Below are 19,720 nucleotides of genomic sequence, written 5' to 3' on the forward strand. Positions count from 1 at the left end.
GCCCACCTGGTGGCACCTGCCGTGTCACACCGTCCCCACTAGACCTGTCGTGGGGACGCCGAAGTCCAATCTGAGCGATAGGAGCAACTGCGGCAGCCCCCCTCGCGACCTCGGCATTCGCTAGTCTCCCCAGCGCCAGATCCGACCCCTGGTTCTCCGGGAGCTCCTCCCGTCCATCTGCCTGGACGAAGGAGAACCCTCGTTCGCGCGCGGCCCGATCGGCCTCGATCGTTACGGCAGTGTCTGGTTCCTGCACGGCACGATCGACCTTGGACTCCACGGTAGCGTCCGGGCCCTGGACAGCGCGACCGCCCTCGGACTCCACGACAATCTCCGGCTCCTGGACAGCGCGACTAGCCTCGGAACCCCTGGCAGTGTTCGGTTCCTGGACAGCGCGGTCAGCGTCGGAACCCCCGGCAGTGTCCTGTTCCTCGACACTGCGGTCGGCCTCAGGCCACACCGCAGTCTCCGGTCCCTGTACGATACGATCGGCCTCGGACGCTACGGCAGTGTCCGGGCCCTGGACAGCGCGACCGCCCTCGGGCTCCACGACAGTCTCCGGCTCCTGGACAGCGCGACCCGCCTCGAACCCCGCGGCGGTCCCCGGCTTCTGCACAGCACGATCACCCTCGGACTCCATGGCAGTCTCCGTTTTTTGTACGGCACAATCGGCCTCGGACACCATGGCAGTCTCCGGGTTGCCCCGTGCGTCCGGTTCTGTTTCGCTCACGCAGTGAGCCTCGGGCTCCGCGCCCTCCGCTGCATTAGTCTGCGACTCTTCACTGTGCTCCTCCAGAAGCCGAGCTCTTGCTCTCCGCTCCTCCGCCCGGAGCTCCGCCAGTCGTATCTCCAGCTCTAGCTCCTTCGTTCTTTTCCTCACGAGGGCTATCTGAACGCTCAGCGGAATCGCTTCCCCATCTGACCATTCGTCCTCTCCGTCACTGAGGCTCTCCCCAATGGGCCAGTTATACCTCGCCATGCAACTAAGTGCGCGGGTGTCAGCCGGCGACGGAAGGGAAAACGACCACTTACCTGGCGGTACTGTAGAGTCCGCGCAGTCGCATCGGATGTCGCCAAACCCGCAGGCCACTGGCGTTGATTGCAGCCGCTGACGTCCGCCGGCTTGAATCTTTTGTCGCCGTTGAAGGCCCCAGGCACCCGGTTAGTCGTCGATGCCGTCAAACCCGCAGGTCACCGGCGCCGATCGCCCCGCGCGACGTCCGCTTCTTGGCTTTCGCCGCTTCCGGCCACCGGCGTACTCGTAGCCGTGCCTTGCCGTACCAGGCTGCTTGTGGACCGCTCCTCGTTGTCTCAGCTGGTCCTGGGCTCCTTCCGATGGACACCACCGCTTTCCGCACCAACCCAGGCGTCTGGAACCTTTCCAGGCGGTTGACAATGTCCACGATCCTGTCGACTGCGCCAGTAAAGAGTGTGCCCCTCCCTGAGGGTCACCAGGTTGTTTTGTCCCGGTCCTTCCTAGAAGTCGTAGGTCAGGACCGGGCGATCGTGGACAGCCGCGCTGGATGGTCGCTTCTTGCTCGTTGGTGGTGGCGGAGCCTCTAAGAAAGACGCTCAAAGTCGAGAGCAACGATTGATAAAAACAAATGTATTAAAACGTCAACAGCAAACTTGGTTACAGACCTCTACTGTCCGCTCACGGCAGTAGAGATACCAAAAAAACCGCGCCTCGGCGCAAAGTGCCCACCGCGCACGGTGAGGCTCAAAGAAACTGCTCGTCGCTCGCGACAAAGCTACGCGGACCGGCGGACCGCGGGAGATAACTTGCTCCGCGCACGGGCTTGTTCAAACTCCGCGTTTTCTCGCCAGCGTGGACGAGAAAACTCCCCGCTGACACAGGGCCTGTCCAATCAGGACGATTATACAATTCTATTGGCCCCAGTGCCAGCGGGTCCTCCACCAATTACTGAAAAGCCACAGAACTTTTTCTTTCCCTTTTCTAAGAAGAAAAACAATGCTAAACGCCTTGGGGAACTCTCCAATCGGGGCGATACTTTACTACTTTACGGGGAAAACACCCCCACTTCGCCGCGTCAAAACAAATTGGCGCCGTGTCCTTCGAAGTTAGCGAGTAAAGCGTAATGGGACTCCAGGTGGACCCAAACCGGCGCCCCTCATCGCTAAAACTTCATTGTATCAGTCCCCCGACCAGACAAGCCGTCCCTGAGAACGCGCCGTGACGACAAAGTCGCCACTACCTCGCGGCGACAGGCAAGAATGTCTGTCTCCTTCCCGAGCCAAAGATTAAAAAGGGCTCAAGCCGCTCATCCCCCTATCCTTGGGGCGAGCCGTCGGGCTGCCCCCATCCGAACGGTTGAAGGTCGATTACCTAAGTTTCCAGGAAACGATTAAATTCTCAAGCGATCCCTACAGAGGGTGAGATCATCTGCATACATGATGGTGGCGGAGTCTATAACCTGGACGATATCGTTGATAAAGATTGAAAAGAGGGTTGGACCAAGTACTGTGCCTTGGGGGATTCCAGATTGAACGGTTCGGGATTGGGACCTTGACCCGTGGAACGTCACACTTTGTTGTCTCCGCAGGATGAAGTGAGATAGCCAGCGAAGGAGGGGACCCTCGATACCGGTGCTTTCCAGTTTGGTTATCAGGAGCTTGTGGTCTACTTTATCAAACGCTTTGGTAAAGTCGAGCTGTACCAGCTCGCATGGCGTGGAGTTGTCCAGGCTGTCACTGATCTGGTGAACAGCAGTGAGCAGGGCAGTTTCACAGCTTCGACCAGGGCGAAAGCCATGCTGCGCTGGAGACAGAAGAGTGTGGGCGTTTAAGTATCTGTGTAGCGCAGAGTTTAACACTCGCTCCATGGTACGGCAGACGACTGATGTTGTTGAGATTGGTCTGTAGGATTCTGGCTTGTCTGCTGGGGATCCATTCCCTTTGTAGATGGGAGTGACATAAGCCTGCTTCCATGGGGCGGAGACGCACCCAGTGTCCAAGAGCTGCTGGAACAGTCGGGCCAGTAATGGGGCCAGTTGTTGACCAGATGCTTTAAGGAGCGCAGGGTAAATGCCGTCAGGACCGGGCGACTGTGAAGGACTCAGTCGGGTGAGAGCCTCCTTGACATCATCCTCGTTGATAAGGATACTGGCTAAGCGGGGCGAGGAGGCCGACTGCGATGATGATGGGCAAGTTTCTGGTTGTGATGAGAGGCTGCAGGGTGGTGTCCATGCTGCGGCGAAGTGCTTGCTAAAAAGTTCCGCAGTCTTCAAGTCGCTCAGAGCCTTGCCGTCCTGGCATATGTTTAGAGCAGACGTGTTCTGTTTGTTACGCCTTACATAGGCCCAAAATATCTTTGGATCCCTTACAGCCCGTTGTGCCATGTCCAAAACATAATCTTGGTGAGACTTTCTTATCTGTTTTTTCAGGTTTCTCTGGAGGGTGCGGGCTGCCTCAAGTGTAAAGGGACAGCTGTTTCGCTTTGCTTGTGCGAACAGCTGACGCTTCCGTCGGGCTTGGAGCAGTATCTCCTTTGTTATCCAGGGCGCTCGGGGTTTGTTTCGGCTTTTTCTGGAGGGGGCGCATTCAGCTTCGATGGCGTGCATAAAGTCGAGCCATATGTCATATGGGTCTTCATGGTTGTCTTGGAACACCATGCCCCAAGGGGCGAGGAGTATAAGCGAATTCAGGTGGTTGGTGTCCAATCTTGCAAAGTTATGGAGGCGTCTGGCATGAGGTCCGGATTTAGGCAAATGATGGTATGTGGTCGCAGTCAATGCTTTGTGGTCAGAGCCCGTGAGGCTGGGTTCTGTGAAACAATTTGAGACGAGTGTGGGGTTAGAGACGAACATGAGGTCGAGGAAAGAAACTTGGTTATTGGTGGTGACGTAAGTTGGCTCGCTGTATACTTGGGTAAGTCCAAGTGTTTCTATGTGGTCGAGGAGGACAGTGTCAGATGGTCCTGTGGGCTGGGAGAGCTTAAGTCTGACCAATTAATGTGCGCATTGAAGTCTCCGACAACTAGCACGTTGGAGTACTTCTTTGAGAGGGTAACGGAGGACAGCGACGACTGTAACAAATCGTAGCTTTCTGTTTTCTTGCTGGGGGGACAGTACGCAACACAGAGATGTAGAAGGCCCTGTTTTGAATGAAGGTCCACAAAAATGGCCTCGAGGTCGTTCCGGTCTAGGTCGTGTCTTCTAGTGCATGTGATTGACGACGGTATGGCGACGAGAACTCCACCACCAGTTACAATCTTTCCTGTAGACTTTAAACCGTGTCAGGTCGACGAGCTGGCTGTCGTAAATGGAGTTGTCCAGCCAAGTCTCACACAAGGCGAATATGGTGTTGGGGCGGGACTCAGTGAGCACCCGGAACTCCAGCATTTTGTTCTTCACGGACCTGAGGTTGGAGAACCAGAAGGAGGTTGTTTTCCTTGTTTCCGTGGTACCGGGAGCCGTTGGTCTGTCCCCGGCTGTGGTAGGTGATGCAATCGTCGTTAGTGCAGGCTGCTTCGGCGCTTCGAAAAGGCTGTCGTCCAACGATGGCAGCTGGCACACGCCGCAGTGCCATGGTTCTGTGCAGTTCGACAGACGCCGATAGGTAGGCAGTGAGAGCTGCTCCCATTTCCTGTGGACCCAGATGTTGCACCCGTCGCATTGTAACGCCGCCACGCTGTCGTAGAGCGGCTTGCAGCAGCGAGGACAAGTAGGACACGGTCCCGGGTTGAGCGGTACATCGCCAGCACAGAGCAGAATAAAGCACACATGAGGTTGAAGGACGGAGGTCGGGCGGCAGTACGTCCGGTTCTTCGCCGGTGACGGGTTCGGGCTGAAGCGGGTAGGCTTAGCAAATCAGCGAGTGAGTGCCGCCGCTGTGCTCCACTCCAGACGATCGAAATATGCTTGACGATGGTCATGTTGCGTCGCGAGGTGTTTGCGTGGAAAGAGCGCCGCAGGCGAAGAGTACCGAAGCGTTGACAGCGCAAACCAAAGCATAAACAAGCGCACGCACTTCAAAACGTGACCGTTCGCCATGGCGCCCAGCCAGCCAGCCAGCGTTAAACTAAGACTAGAAGCTCCGCCCTACAGCGCCACCTTTCTGCTTTTGCTAACACAAGTGTGAACGCGCAGGCACGTGCAACCAAAGCACTGCGGAAGCCAACGAGCTCGCGCTAAAGGTAGAGCTCCTAGTCTCAGCTTAAGGGTTGTGGGAAAGTTGCCTTGCTGCGTGCCCAACGCAAAGAAACATCACGGAGCTAGGATTTCGGAAAACGAGAAACTACATTTATTAGTAAGGTGCGAACGGGAAGTTCGTATTTATTAAACGGTCGACACCGCAGCAGCTTGTACCGTCTAAAACCAGGCCCCGGTTCTCCCCTCCGGTAGCCGTCGCCGCTGTCCTTTATCATGTCTCCTTGGCCGGGGTTAACGCCCCCACGTTTCCCAGGCACAGTGTTGCCTCCTCGGCATAGTGGCGCCCCCTGGACGCAGTGGCGCTGCCTGTAATTACGAGGTAACGGTACCAATCAAGCAAAGTCTAAAGCGCAAGTCGCTCTGTATTTTGTTTTTGATTGGTTCGGCGATAATAGAACAGAACACGTACTATTGCGGACAATATGAGCTGAAACTGCGCTCCGGCCGGCCCACGGTACCACCTGCGCCGCCTGTCGCCTTGCTCCGCACACATGGCGCACCGTGAGTCCGAGATATTTTCTCACTTGCGCTCGCTGCGCCACTGCGCTCTTTCGACTGTCTGCAAGCGAGGCGGTGGGTGCGACAGCAGGCATATGTGGTGGGGCGGCGGGGGGAACAAAAGATTACACTTGTCGTTCCCCTTTTGGTATTGATTTACCTTACTCTATCGCGTGAGATCCCGGAGAAGAAACGCTGGCTGGTGAAGGAAAAAATATTGAAGTGTTTTCAATTTCAACTGCGATTACCGTTTTTGAAAGTCATATAAAATACGTTGCTGGTTTTTTTTTTTTTTTTTTTTTTATTATAGGTGCATGCACAAAGTGGGACATCGTAATTAATATCGGCCAAAATTTGTATGCCGGATTTAGTCCGGCTCCAATGTATTTATTGTTTTTTTTTTCTGTTTCACTGATCACGTATGTTCCAAAAACGGTAAGCATACATGTTACTGAGAAGGTTTTGTAACCATGATTAGTATGAAAAGGTTCAAAAACATTATTTCTTTATTACTAGGCCCACGTCTTTGTTTCAAGCAAAACAAGTTGCTGACAAGACATAAATATATGACACACAGTCATATATTTGCCAAAAGAAGAAGATTGAAACTTAATCGAAAGAATATTTGCAGAAAACATTGTCAAACACAAAAGATTAATAGTCGGCGTGGAAGTTCAACTGCACTATACAAGAAGATCGGGATGAAGGAGGCAACGCTCAAAAGTGTGTGTGGTTCACGGCGTCAAACACTGTGTCGCAACCATAGCATCAAGCTTTGTTCCAATCGGCAGAAGTCCAGTTCAGGGGGGTTCTGAGGCGCAGTAAAACTTGCAAAATAATTTAATACCGCGTCATTCTCCCCTGACCCTCGACCACGGCTCTCATTCTGTCTGGTAAGAAATCATAGAAAGCGGCTACGAAGTCTGGCTCAGCCTCGAAGCCACTCCCATTCACCTCGCATTGCTTTCCACAATTTGTAGGCAGTGGCGCGGTGGAAGGGACGCCGTGACATAGCTACCTTGATGCGCCTCCAAATGTTTTCGATGATATTCAGATCGGCTCCTTTTGGGGGCCAAGGCAGCTTCGTTAGGCAGCGCTCCTCGAGGAGATACGAGCGTGACGGCGCATTTTCCACTTGGGCGCTTTCTTGAAATGCACTGAAATGCATGTTAGCTGAAAACGTGAACATTGGGCTAGCAGACGGCCGGAAGAGCGCAGTGGCGCAGTGAGCGCAAGTGATAATTTATCTCGGCCTCAGGGTGCGCCGTGTTTAGGGAGCGATGCGACAGGCGGCGCAGGTGGTACCGTGCACAGGCCGGAGCGCTGTTTCAGCTTATATTGTCCGCGATAGTACGTACGTATACATTAGGAACACCATGATGGTGCACTTTTGACGCTGCCTGATTGATCTCATCAGCTTGTAGTGTCGGCTGCGTCTGGACATCGTACCGGCGTCCGGTTGTGTATCGTTACTGCATGATGCAGGTTAAAGGCTCCAGGCTATCAGTCGTATTGCAGTGGCTAAATATCTCAACTACAGCAGATACACCACTCCGTCATCTTTCTAAAGATGACGGACGCTTCTTAAGGAGTGCCCGTACAACTGCCTGAGTGCACACACAGAGTGGCACGTTTTTATCATTTCATACTTTGTCTTACTCACTACTTCTTGTTTCCTCATCAATCGCCCCCTCCCCCCTCTCTCTCTCTAGATTCAGATATGGACAGAAAAGTCATCCTCGATGGCATTAAGCTGCTGCAGTCAAAAACGTGCGTAAAATTCATCGAGAGGACAGACGAAGAAAATTACGTTTTGATTGCGCCCAGACCGTAAGTAAACCTCAACGCCATATCCTTAAATGGGTTCGTCATCTGGGGAAAGCTAAGACAACCAAGACTACTCCAGATTACAGGTTCGCATTTTTGCTTTATTGGAGGGAGCTTTTTCTGATGCCAAAAGGAAGTTCCGCCAGGATGTCCACATTCAGCTCTGACATTCAACGTCATATTCTTATGGCCCTTCGCTTAGCGTAGGAGCTATATTTTTCAAAAATCAGGGGGTAAAAATGGTTCTCTTTGTTCCAAGTTGGTATTCGAGAGAAATCTGATTTTTTTCTATACATTGTTCAATTAGGCATTTTCGATTTTATTTTCAAATAAGCGAGTATAATTAACAATGAAGAGTATTGATCAGTTTAAGTATATTTTTTTTTCACGACCATGTCATCAAGATACACAAGACGGCATTATAAAATAGCAGAAGACTTCATATTTTAAATTGTTTTCTGTAACTTCATGTTAGTTAAAAAATAGTCTTCATGCGCGGCACCTCTGTCTACATCCAAGACCTGTCCGGGTTTCGGACATTCAATTGAGAGAACGCTTTCTCAACATCAGCTTTAATTTTCAATGTACAGCACTGTAAATGGCATCGACTGCTCCTTTCGAAACAAAATTGTTCATCCTTCTTTATTTCTGTGCTACTCACAATGGAAACGGAAGCCAAAAGATTATTCGCAATGAACATAAAAAGGACATTCCCGGGCTCGATTTGTCACTGCAGTTTAATAAAGCCAACAAGGTCTAGCGTTGTTTCTGAGTTCTGGAGCTAACGTACGTGCTCCTACGAACTCTAGATTATGTTGGAACAGTGTAATCCTGAAAGGTCGTGAAATTGCTTTTATGTATCTGGGGAGAAATTGGGTTTTTCCTGATTTTCAAAAAAACGTGTTCAGGTGTAAATATCTGGAAACATGAAGTTTCACCCGGAAACGAGGGGCCGAATGTTTTATTTTAAACTTTACAGATTTTTTTTTTCTTTTTTTAAGTCGTGAAAGTTACATTAATGCGGTCTGTACAGGTGAGTTACACGGCCACAGAGACAAGAAATAGAAGGCTAATCGTCACGCTAATTCGAATAATTAACTAAGATTTCTTATTTAAAGGGGGCTTGTTATGGTGCTAGGTCGGAATGTTTCTTATTTTACAGAGGCTTCCTAACTCTAGTGGGACTCAAGTACAATAGCACGCAATGCCACTGACCAAAAAGCTGCAATGTCGCCACGTAAATTCGAAGAAAAATGCGGACGTTTTCTTTCAGTCTCTTTTTCGCCAAACTTGATTACGAAGTTGTGGGGGTAGCATCGTCAGCACTGCGATTCCCAGGATTTCGTCTTCAAGGTTTTCGATCCCTGTAGTGACGATATTCAAAGGGGCGATGTAACGATTTGTGTGCTTTGCGCAAATACCGCTTAAAAGAAATCCTTGACGTTAATCACCTATGAAACACGCGTTCTTTTTTTTCTCCACACGCAATAGAAGTCGCCACAGAAATTAAAGAAAACCGACAAGCGTTCACCCATGTACCACGGTGTAAGATACACTCTTTAGTTTGAGGACACGGCGGGGTTGAATGCGCGGCGCGAGGAGACGGGCATCCGAAAGGCTGCATCATTCCGCGGCCACCGTGCCCGCGGCTGACAGTCTCGCTGGCGGCCAAACGACGAAACTGTGTGAGACCGAAATAAATTATCTCGTTGCCATGACACCCCCGTACACCATGGTCACGGTGACCATGGTCTTTCTGCACGTGCGACAACCTCGCTGGAGCTCTGCGTGTGTGGAGCATGAGGCGGCACGAGCCGTCTTGTGCACTGCTGCCTGCCTCCTGCGTACAGTGTTCTAGAGGGTGTAGTGGCAAGAGCGGCGCCCGCTTACAATGAAGCGCGTGAAGACGGTCGACGTAGATACCGCGAGTGGCGCTGGAGTTCTGTGCCCTAGGAGAATTAATGGCACGTGTGCGATGAACGAAGAAGACGATGAGGGTGACGCGGTACGCTTCTCCAAAATGTAGCGCCGTAACACTTCTTTCGCAGCTATTAAGCCTGCAGCACAAGTGATAGCGTTGCTGAACGATGTGTCAGTACTGGGGGGGGGGGTCGATATTAATTAAATAATCTCCCTCAAAACACGCAAATATTTCAAGTAGAGGATAGCACACACTCTAGAGGCATTAGTCCAAAGGCAGAACTACAATTTACTACAGAACAACATTAGCAGTTGTTTCGCACCGCGGAATGCTCCAGTCCAACCACGGTACTAAGCGCCGAACAGCGCTGATGATGGGGCTGACGGGGGCGCGCTCCTAGGGCACAGAACAGCAGCGCCATGGTGTCGTCTACGCGCAAAATCTTCACAAAGCGGCCGCCGCTCTTGCCACTACAACCCCCTCTAGAACACTGTACTCCTGCGTCTTGCACCGTGCCCACGTGTCGACGAGTCATCTGCCGGCGCCGCTTGAAACCATAATGAGAGAGAGAAAGAGGGAGAGTGAAAAGCGACGAGGAGCGCACTGTCCTCACCTGAAGCACGGCCACTCGATTAGGACTCCCTTTGGGAGCGGCCTGCCGTATGCCTCACTCCGCCGGTGAGAGCGATAGTTCTACTTTACCCCGCAGCGCCAGCCGTGGCGCTCGTTATCGGTGAGGGATAGAGTTCCTTTCGGGGGAGCATATCGAGGAACTCTACAGTACTTCGTTTCACGTTAGTATGTATTTGTTAGCAGCGCGTGCTAAAAGCGCGTGATAGTTGCTTCGAAGGAAGCCTCGGCGGCTGCATGAGCGCTCGTGCAGCGAGTGCTCCTGTCAAGGCAGTAAAGGCTAGCCGCTCGCGCTAGCACAGCATTCACGGTTAGTCCGTGCTAAGGTAAGCCGAAATATAGTGAGAGAGGAGCAGTACGGCCGGCCCGGCGCGGTGTGCCTATTTAGATTTTTTTTTCGTGAAGCCGGAATTCTCAATGGAAACGAGTGCCAGATTGCATGAATGATGTGTGACAAATCTGTGTAGAATAAAAATACATGATTCTTTCTGCGAAAAGCTCACTCAGCTGCAGGATGCGCGCTAAAGCTGCATTCTGCTGGCAGTATGAGCGAATTGTCGTTTCCTTGTTCCCGTAACTGTTGCCCCGTTTCTATTACCACTGTAATATAGGAGTTATAGTTGGATATAGCTGGGCCGTATGATTTCCGCTTTTAGCCAACGCTCGAGCACGCGCGAGCTGTGACATTCATTCATCTGTGAAGGACAATATAAAATCGGATTCCGCGTGCATAACTTCAGCAATATAAACTTCACTGTTCACAAAAAACAGACCAAGGGAGTCATATAGTTCACAAGCGGAGTACCTTTCGGGAAAGAGGCTTCCGCGAAAGCCTCAATATATTCTCTCGTGGGCTGTTTAGGTCACCAGCCCAGTTTGCCAAAAAAGCCCTGAGGAGTTTTTTGAGAAAGAGCTCGCAGAGCTTTTCGCTGTGGTAGGGGTCTCGTCAGTTAACACACAACATCAGCGGGCAGTCCATAAGGTGTGGAAGCACAGCACTCGAGAGGACCTTGCAAATCCTTCCACAACCACGAATCTCTGCCGACTGTAGAGCCCTCTCGACAAAGGTGCAGACGAGCTTGCACAGCCAGACAGCTTCAGGTCGTGGATAGCCGAGTCCTCCTTGATCAAGGCTAAACATGGACTGATATGCTCCGTCATGTGATGCCTTTCCCTTAAAAGGATACTTCAACGAAATTTGAAATATTCCCGTCGTGTTCAAAAATAGGTTGAATATAATCTACAATATCCGTAAATGACAATGGCACGTTTGTATTTTGAGCCTGGTGGCTGTATTTTTCGTTATAAACGGCCCACTCTGGCAAGCGCTCGGAGAAGGCCCAGCGGAGACCACGTGACATCCAACGCAATCGTGACGTAGGTCGTCTCAAGACGAGCAAAGCTACGGCGAGGCTGACGTCAAGAGGATGGCCTAGTCATTCAAGCCACAGAAGCGGCTGCTTTTGTACAAATTTTGAGTGACGGGTTAATCTTCTATAATCTTGTAGGGGGACAATAGCGACTTCTGTGACACACAAAAGGCATTCTCGGGAAGAAGGGAGTTCCTCCTGCCCCTCTTCTCTCGTCGTGGCCGCAGGTGAGACAACCTCCGTCACTAGCTGCCAAGGTTGCTAGACGGGCATTACAAGCGAGGCGTTAGCGACATCCACCAGGTGCTCTTTGCTAATCGTTTAATTCGTTTTAAAATTCCTTTTCGTGACTTTTTTAACAAGATATTGGTATGTTCGATTTGATGGTGCTTTTTTGAACACATATAGACCAAAAAATGAGCGCCGAAATTTCGTTGTAGTATCCCTTTAAGTTGCGCTTGCATTCAGGACACGTCACCTGCAAAGTTTCGCGGGATCTACACATTAGCCTTCTTTGCTTTCACTGAGCAATTCTTATTGCTTTGCTAGGTTGAATGTTTCAGCTAATTACTTTGAAATTACGACAATTTCACACGAAGGCCAAGTAGCCAGCCATGTAAGCCAGCGGTGCGAACTCAAGTTCGGAAGAGACTTCATTGTACTTCATCAACTGCAGGATTTCCTGTCTCACGAGTGGAGTTCATCGCCGTCTGGCACTCAGAACTAGAACGCGCATTTACATTTCCGGCAGCTTCCAAAATGCCAACACAAACCACACACGCGAGCGCTAAGTTACACTACGATATTTTCGCCGAGCTCAGCGGTGCATGGGGGGGGGGGGGGGGGGGGGGAAGCGATTTTTGCTGCCTTCTGCAACCGCGGCAGCGCCTTGGTATCGGCGAAGCCAATGACGGGCAGATATGTCATCTGGGTAGCGGAGCAAGAGCGTGTTGGGCGCCTTCTCTATACTCCGTTTCACCTTATGTTGTACCGCAGCGAAGGCTGGAAGCGCGAGCTCATAGCGTTCACAGCTGCCCTCACTGCGCGAGAGCTTGTGCCGCCGAGATATGCTCCAGAGCAAGGAGCTCGCGCCTACAGCCTTTCCTGCGGTACAACATAGGGTGAAGCAAAGTAGCTTTCAGCTCACAAGACCGCTCACTAACCGCTCACCGATATGCAGCGCCCCCACGGAGAATGGGAGAAGTTCTCCTCTCACGCGCGCCCTTTTGTTTTCGGAAAAACATCGGCAGGCCGCACCAACAGGGGGGATCGAGTGGCCGTGCCTGAAGGTTATTATCTTACACCGTGCCCATGCACTCAACTCGCAGTCAGAACGCCGACAAAAAGAGAAAAAACTTGAGACGGTGCAAACAATCGAGTCCTTCTTTATGCACCTCTTTCAAAAGTCACGCGCTGATTGTTAGAAGGTAGGAACTCTTGCACAGTCGCCGATGGACCGACACTGCTGCCAGTTGGTATAATACAAGATGCAGTCTGGAAACGCGAGTCACCACAATATCCGTGGTTCGAATGTCACCTGCCAAGTTCTCTCCTTAAACTTGTTGCCATGAGGCATTTGAAGCACGGATCTCGTGGTGACTCACGTTCGAATAGGTATCCATACTGTCTCTTGTATCATGTATAAGCGGTGTTACCCCGGCTTTAATCAACGCTAGGAGCCGACCAGCTAACCAAAGAGAGACGAAAACGCAAATTCACTGCGTCCACCATTTTTTTATTTTTGCGTGTTTTTGATTTTTATAGAGCTTTCAAGCGCTTATCGCTCAGGCGAAAAATTCTATAGAGTTAATAGAATACACGCTAAAGGCTCAGCTGCCGCTAGTGTCTACGGGACTTCCTGTTGCAGATTGAAGCAGACAGCAAGCAGTGTACTTTTGCAGTCTTCCTGTGTATTGCTATGGGAAAACGTACCTGATGTTTTGCTCTTCGCCAGGGAATAATAGAAATCAGTGTAGTTTCTTTACTCGTGACGGGTACTATGAAGCTTTATTCACACGATAAAAGTGTATTATCTTCAACGCGCGGCAGCGCTACGTCCGTGTCACTTCCTTGTCTGGTCCTCGTCTTTTCTCGCTGCTTTTAATTCTAAAAGTATAATTTATATAGTTAATCTTTTTTTTTTTTACTACTGAGCGATGTTTCAGTTGGCAAGAATTGAAGCCCAGGGCTATGTTGTACAGCGTGATATGTGAACACAAGCTATCAATTCAAGCAAAAAACATGAAAGACGTTTACAATTTTCTGTAACGCCGAATAGGACGACAGCTCTTGAGGAGGAGGAGGGGAGGGTACGGACGGAAGGGTATGTACCTGCTCTTTCCCCGCTAAATTTAGCGGGAGTATTGACAATGTTATATGCGTGGACATCACGTGACGTCGCGTGTGACGTCCTACGTCACGTCACACGTGTCACGTGTTTCCCATAACGACGTCACACGTGGCGTCACGAAGGTAATGTTTTGACGTTAACCCCCTCGTAAGGATTACCCTCGTGAGGGCTTCCTCCGTGACGGTCACCCCCGTCAAGTTTACCCCCGTGAGGGTTATGTTACCCTCACGGGGTTGAGGGTTACCCTCGTGAGGATAACACTCGTGAGGGTTATCCTCATGAGGGTGACTTTCATGGAAAACCCCCATCAGGGTTACCCTCGTGAGGGTTAATAACCTCACCCCGCGTAACCCCCATGAGGGCAACCCTCGCGGGGATTACGTTACCCTCATGGGGTTGAGAAGTAACCTCATGGAGTTGAGGAGTTACGCTCACGAGGGCAACCCTCACGAGGAGTAACCCCCACGAGGGTTACCCTCGTGAGCGTCACTCTCGCGGGGATTACCCTCACGAGGGTAACCCTCGTTGCGTCACGTGTGACGTAACACGTCCCATAATGCAACGCGCGGTTACGCCGACGGCGACGTTGACGCTGCTCAACCCGCAAACGGGCGCCTAAGAGCTGCAGTTTAAAAGAACAATTAAAAAGTGCGTAGGGTTTATTCATGATGCAATAGCATTTAGATGACGGAAAGGCAGTTTGTTACTAATGCAGAGTTTGTTACTTATCCAGTAGGCGTTCTTCGTTCCATAACTCCATGCTTCGTTCTTGTTGTCTGTTTTGACTGTTTCATTTGGCATATATCAGCATCCTTTCGGACTTTTGTCAAACTTGTTCACTCTGTGTGCTTCAAAGCATTCACTATATACGTAAATACGTGCCCCATAATAGCAGTCTGCAACTTCAACACGTAATATACATGTTTCTAATTCTAAAGAAAAACCCTCTGAGAAATATTTTTGTACATCCGAATGTAAAACGATCCAAACTTTTTATTTTCACAACACTAAGCGAAATTGGCTTATAATCGAGCACGAAGAGAAAACGCATTTGCGTTTTCCCATGAGAATGCATTACCGGAAGTCAAATTTAGACTGTTTGCTGTCTGCTTCAAAATGCAACAACACACTAGCGTTTATTGTAATAACTCTACGAAAACTTCAGGCGCTAGGCTGTGGACGCATGCGCGGCTTCTCGTATTGCCTGGAAGAGAGCTGCACTGCGCACGCTACGGACGCGCTTCACAGCCCTGTAGACCCGCTTAAGTATGATCTATGGGCAGTGCGGCCCCGGTTTAGGGGTAGACTTCAGATACATGTTATTTTTTTTTATTGAGAAGAGAACAAAGCTTTATTCACTTTCTCACCCTGATCAATGTGAGCCGGGTGTATGCAAATGCTGCCCAGCCGCCTGAATAAGCTTAGTCAAATGACTCTTTTCTACTGTTCGAGACTGCATTTTTCGACTCTTTTCGAACGGGGTCTTCATAAATTTACAACGGAGCTGTTAAGGGCTTGTGTCCCCAGGATAGTGTCCACCAGCAGAGAAATTGTGACACCAAACTCTGGACAGTTACCGCCATCTATGAATTACAGTGACAAGCCATGTATCTGATTGCCACCGTCGCTCATAGATGTCGGCAGCCTTTACATTCTGACTTGCCGACTTGCGGCCGGCCATTACTTTCCATTGTACAGCTCCACTGGTCTTCCTTTTCACCAGAGTGGAAAGGGTGAAAGGTTTTTTTCAAACAAAACTTGAAGACATCGCATAATGCAATTTAGAAGTGCAACACTACCGCCAAAAAGGTAGCAAACCTCAATTTCACCCACTTTGTGGTAGTCTAATAGGCCGGCGTTACTGATACATTTCCGTTAACACCAATAAAAACCGCAGGAAAAAAAAAAAAGGCTTCTGCCGTCGGGCGATTTGCGTTCGCACCTTGAGCAAACAAAAGAAAACCGAATATAAACTGTACACAAGAACTCATCTTCACCAAAAGTTTTCAGGTTTCTGGCATGGTTCCTTTTTTTTTTTTTCTTTTTTTAAGAGATGGGAGTTGTTACGGCGCGGCAGGCATGGCTTTTCTGTAGAGCGTTTTTGTTTTGTATGTGGAGGGCTCCTCCTCATACTTCATCTGTACCTTGACGCACAGGCTGTCAACCAAGAAGAAATAACTTTAAAAAGAGCTATTCGGCAGCAGATCGAACTATAGGGGGCGCTTTATCGAGCTTGTTGTCCACACAGCTCGGTGTTTACTAACACAGAAGAACAAAAAAGTTGAACCTCGTCTAGCACGGTCTGGGCACGAGCGCCTCTCTTTGACCAGTGCTTTGGGCCCACGAGGAGCAGCCTTCGAATCGTCATCTTTCATTTCTCTGATCAAAAACAAACATGAAAATTCGGTTTGTTGCCCACACAGCTGAAGCATGCCGCTAGGGGCGTGACTGTTCGATCTCCTCCCCATTAGCTCCCTGAGAAAGTTTAATTGGCTACTTTTATTTTACTGTCTATTAAACGTTAAGCCTGAGCTCTACGAAACTCAGTCTTCCGCCGACCCATTTGACGGTGTTTCGTGATGCTACACCGAGGCGATGGTCCCTCAAATTTTTGTGTTTTTTGCCATTGAACTAGATGTTTCCTTGTTTTCAAGTTCATTGAGACGTCCGAGCAGCCGTAATGCTACAGTAGTGGCGTCGCTGTTCTAAAGCGATTCTAAAGAGATAAGACTACTGGAACTGCTTTTCTGCGCTTGCTGAGAAACTTAGGTATCACAAACATCACCATCTTATAAAGTACAGAGATACAGGAGAATCCGAGCTGATACCGTGGCGTTCCAAACGATGATGTACGGTGATGTACACGCGTTAAAAGCCTTATGCAGCTGGAAAGCCGGAAAGAGGTGACTACAAGTAGCATATCGGCGGCACCACTTCCGGAATGTGCACGCCTGTGCAGTTCCCTTTGTGACTTTGGTCTATTGCTTATCTATCCTCATTTCTTCCTAGCTTGGATTCCCGTGATTTTGTGTAATGTCTTATGCACGGGAACTTTTACTTTCTGTTAATATATTTCTATATCGTCTACGCGAGGGCAGTGTAACCACGAAGCTTACGGATGTCTCTCTTGCGCAACGCAGCGGCCGATGCGCCTCATTCGTCGGCATGCAGGGCGAGGAGCAAGCCGTGGCACTGGACCTGTATCACTGCCCTAACGTTGGCCAGGTGGTGCACGAGCTAATGCACGCCATCGGATTCTTCCACGAACACAGTCGACCTGACAGGGACAGCTACGTCTCCGTTCAGTGGAGCAACATCCAAGAAGGTACGGCAACATCTTCCACCCACCTATATAATCACTGACAAGACCAGATATTCAGGACTACCCTTTCGGATGTACATCATCTTGCACATGCTCGTGACCTTCTGTCATGCTTTATCTGCGCATGCACACTTGGTGCTCACAAGACGCAGAAGTGATATTGAAAGTACGAAGCTCTCATTAGAGACAGGACAACTAAAAGACTTTCCTGTAATTCTTATCTTGTAAGTGAGTAATGGCAACGTGCACAATGAAAAGCGTCGCTGCGGTCAGCATTCCACGATTGACCGAACTTTCAAATTACGTGTTTATTTGACTTAATAGGGACTTTTAGCGAACCGTTACCCTGTTCTGCGTACCGTACTACCGGAGCCTTTGATGCCAGCTTTGAAGCGCGCTCCCGAATGATACCGTGACCGCGGGGTGCGCGCTTAAAAGCATGCTTCGACGGCTCCAGTAGTGCGGTACGCGGGGCACGGTAACGGTTTGCTTAAATTTCCTAATCTTGCTTTCATCGGCGGAAATAAGAGTAATGTCAGACAGCCGTCTTTGACGGTGTTAGTTTAAGAATGCTACGATTCGAAGCTTCCATTGCGCTTTACACACACCGTCGAACTTCTTGTTTGAAACTGATCGCATACGTAGCCGGGACTACAACTCGTGATGTCACGGCGAGGCAATCTCCAGTCTTGAAGTCACAGATAAGATATCATAAAGGCCGGCTTGCACCCTCCATACATCGCATCAATAAACCAACACCATACGAACTGCGTTGACGGAGCGCTGACTTCAATGGATGCAACAGCTGTGGCAAACATGTGCGTTTGTTTGCGCTCAGACACGTTGCGTTTTCTTGTATGGGACTGGCACGCTGGTACCATTTTAGTCAGGTAGCCCTGAAACATTTCCCAAAAGACCGATCCCACAGCTAGTTTGGGTACGCCACCGCTGCCGACATGCATCGTGCGAGCTGTAGTCTTTCTGCACGCGCAACAACCCTGCTGGAGGTCTGCGCGTGTAGAGCACGAGGCGGCACGAGCTGACTCGTAAACTGGCCTGTGCCTCCTAGGAACTACAGCTATGGCGGCGTCACGCTTGCGTGGAACGCTTGGTGAGATCGGTCTACTCGCGTATATGAAGTGTGCTCTGTTTTAGGTTTTATTCAAATAGCATACCACCTGGATCTGGTAGCGCGTGGAACCAAGGGTGGAACGCTCGCGCTGAAGGCAAGACGTCTGGTGGGGTTCTTTACCTGACACTGACTACAAAAAATATGCGCAACAGCAACAACAACAACAACAAAAAGTTTAGATAATTTCATAGCACGCTTTTTTTGTCACTTTTGTTTCATTGCGCACCATTAGTAGGTGTGAGCATTATAAATGCACAACTGTATGGAGTAGACTAAAATAAAAGGACTCGATTGATTCGTTTTTTAATCGAATGAAGGACGTAAACTTAATACTTGTGAATATCTTTTCCGTAGATGCCAGAAAAAGCTTCGAGCTGAAGACAGAGCTGATCGCGGACACCCTGGGTCAGCCCTACGACTACGAGTCTGTGATGCACTACCCGCAAGACGCTTTCAGCAAGTCACCGCCCACTCCAACGCTGATTCCCAAGTCGGCCGATATTGACCCCGCAACTCTCGGCAAGGGCTACCTTGAGGATTTCTTAACGGACACTGACATTATCAAAGTCAAACTTCTTTACGGCTGTGTGAAATAACAGGTTTTGTTAAGGGGGTGGGGGTGTTCAATGGGTGGCCGTAGCTGAGTCCCTGGCTGCAGATTGCGAGCTGAAGCAAGCTTCCACACTGCTTTCGCAACCTGCATTTTACGCCAACAAGATTGCCGGTCTTGCCAGCCTGTACACTCTAAGAAAAAAGGGAGTAGTACTTCCTCCCTTAAGGGAGGAACTCGCGTGTATCATATATTGCTCTACAAAGGGAGGAAATTTACTCCTACAAAACGGGAGGAATTTTCCTCCCCTAGGAAGGGAGGAAAGTTGCCACCTATTTTTGCTCGTGGACAAAACGTTCCTCCCCTAAGAAGGCAGGAAAATCGCCATCTTTTTTCGCCCAATGGAGGAAACTTTCTCCCCTCGTGTAATTCATATAGCTTCCACCAGATGGCGCTCAAAACAGAAAAAATGTTGATGAAGTGCCAATGTGTTTTCCAATGTCCCACACCCTCGACCGCTGCATGGTAAATACACATACAACACTGAACACACAGAATACACGAAACACAAGCAGAACACCCCACAACAACGCAGCGACACCGAACCCCCACCCTGCACCACGTACGCTAAGTTTGCACTCTTTCTATATATGGCAGTCTTATCTTTGAATTCGATTTGGCCGGTGACTGCCATCATTTGTCGCATAAACACGGAGAGACGGAGCAAATATTACTCGTTCTTCATACATTATTTCAATTGTCTCTTGGAATAGTTCCCATCTCTTAATTCAACACCCTGATCAAAGCAAATGTAGATCATTAGGCTAATTAAGTAAAAATTAATGATTATTTTTTTAATAGGTTCGAAGGATCATGTTGGCAATGCAGTGTTGAAATGCAGTACACTGGTGCTGAAACTTGCCACCGAGCTATTGCTTGATTGGAGTGT

General features: G+C 49.8%; 1 protein-coding gene across 4 annotated transcripts in view; it reads left to right on the plus strand.

Moving 5' to 3' along the window:
• Positions 1-18,956, plus strand: part of LOC115325687 (zinc metalloproteinase nas-14) — an 87,152-nt gene extending 68,196 nt beyond the window's left edge. For all 4 annotated transcript variants that reach the window (XM_042292618.1, XM_042292619.1, XM_040213215.2 and 1 more), the window contains 3 exons: positions 7,382-7,499; positions 16,908-17,092; positions 18,576-18,956. In XM_042292618.1, coding sequence (XP_042148552.1) covers positions 7,382-7,499; positions 16,908-17,092; positions 18,576-18,817 — 545 coding nt within the window. In that variant the 3' untranslated portion in view covers positions 18,818-18,956. The remainder of the gene's footprint in view (positions 1-7,381; positions 7,500-16,907; positions 17,093-18,575) is intronic.
• Positions 18,957-19,720: the final 764 nt, after the last annotated feature.

The sequence above is a fragment of the Ixodes scapularis genome, unplaced genomic scaffold (genome assembly GCF_016920785.2).
Source record: "Ixodes scapularis isolate PalLabHiFi unplaced genomic scaffold, ASM1692078v2 PGA_scaffold3__209_contigs__length_174095766, whole genome shotgun sequence".
Classification (NCBI taxonomy): domain Eukaryota; kingdom Metazoa; phylum Arthropoda; class Arachnida; order Ixodida; family Ixodidae; genus Ixodes; species Ixodes scapularis.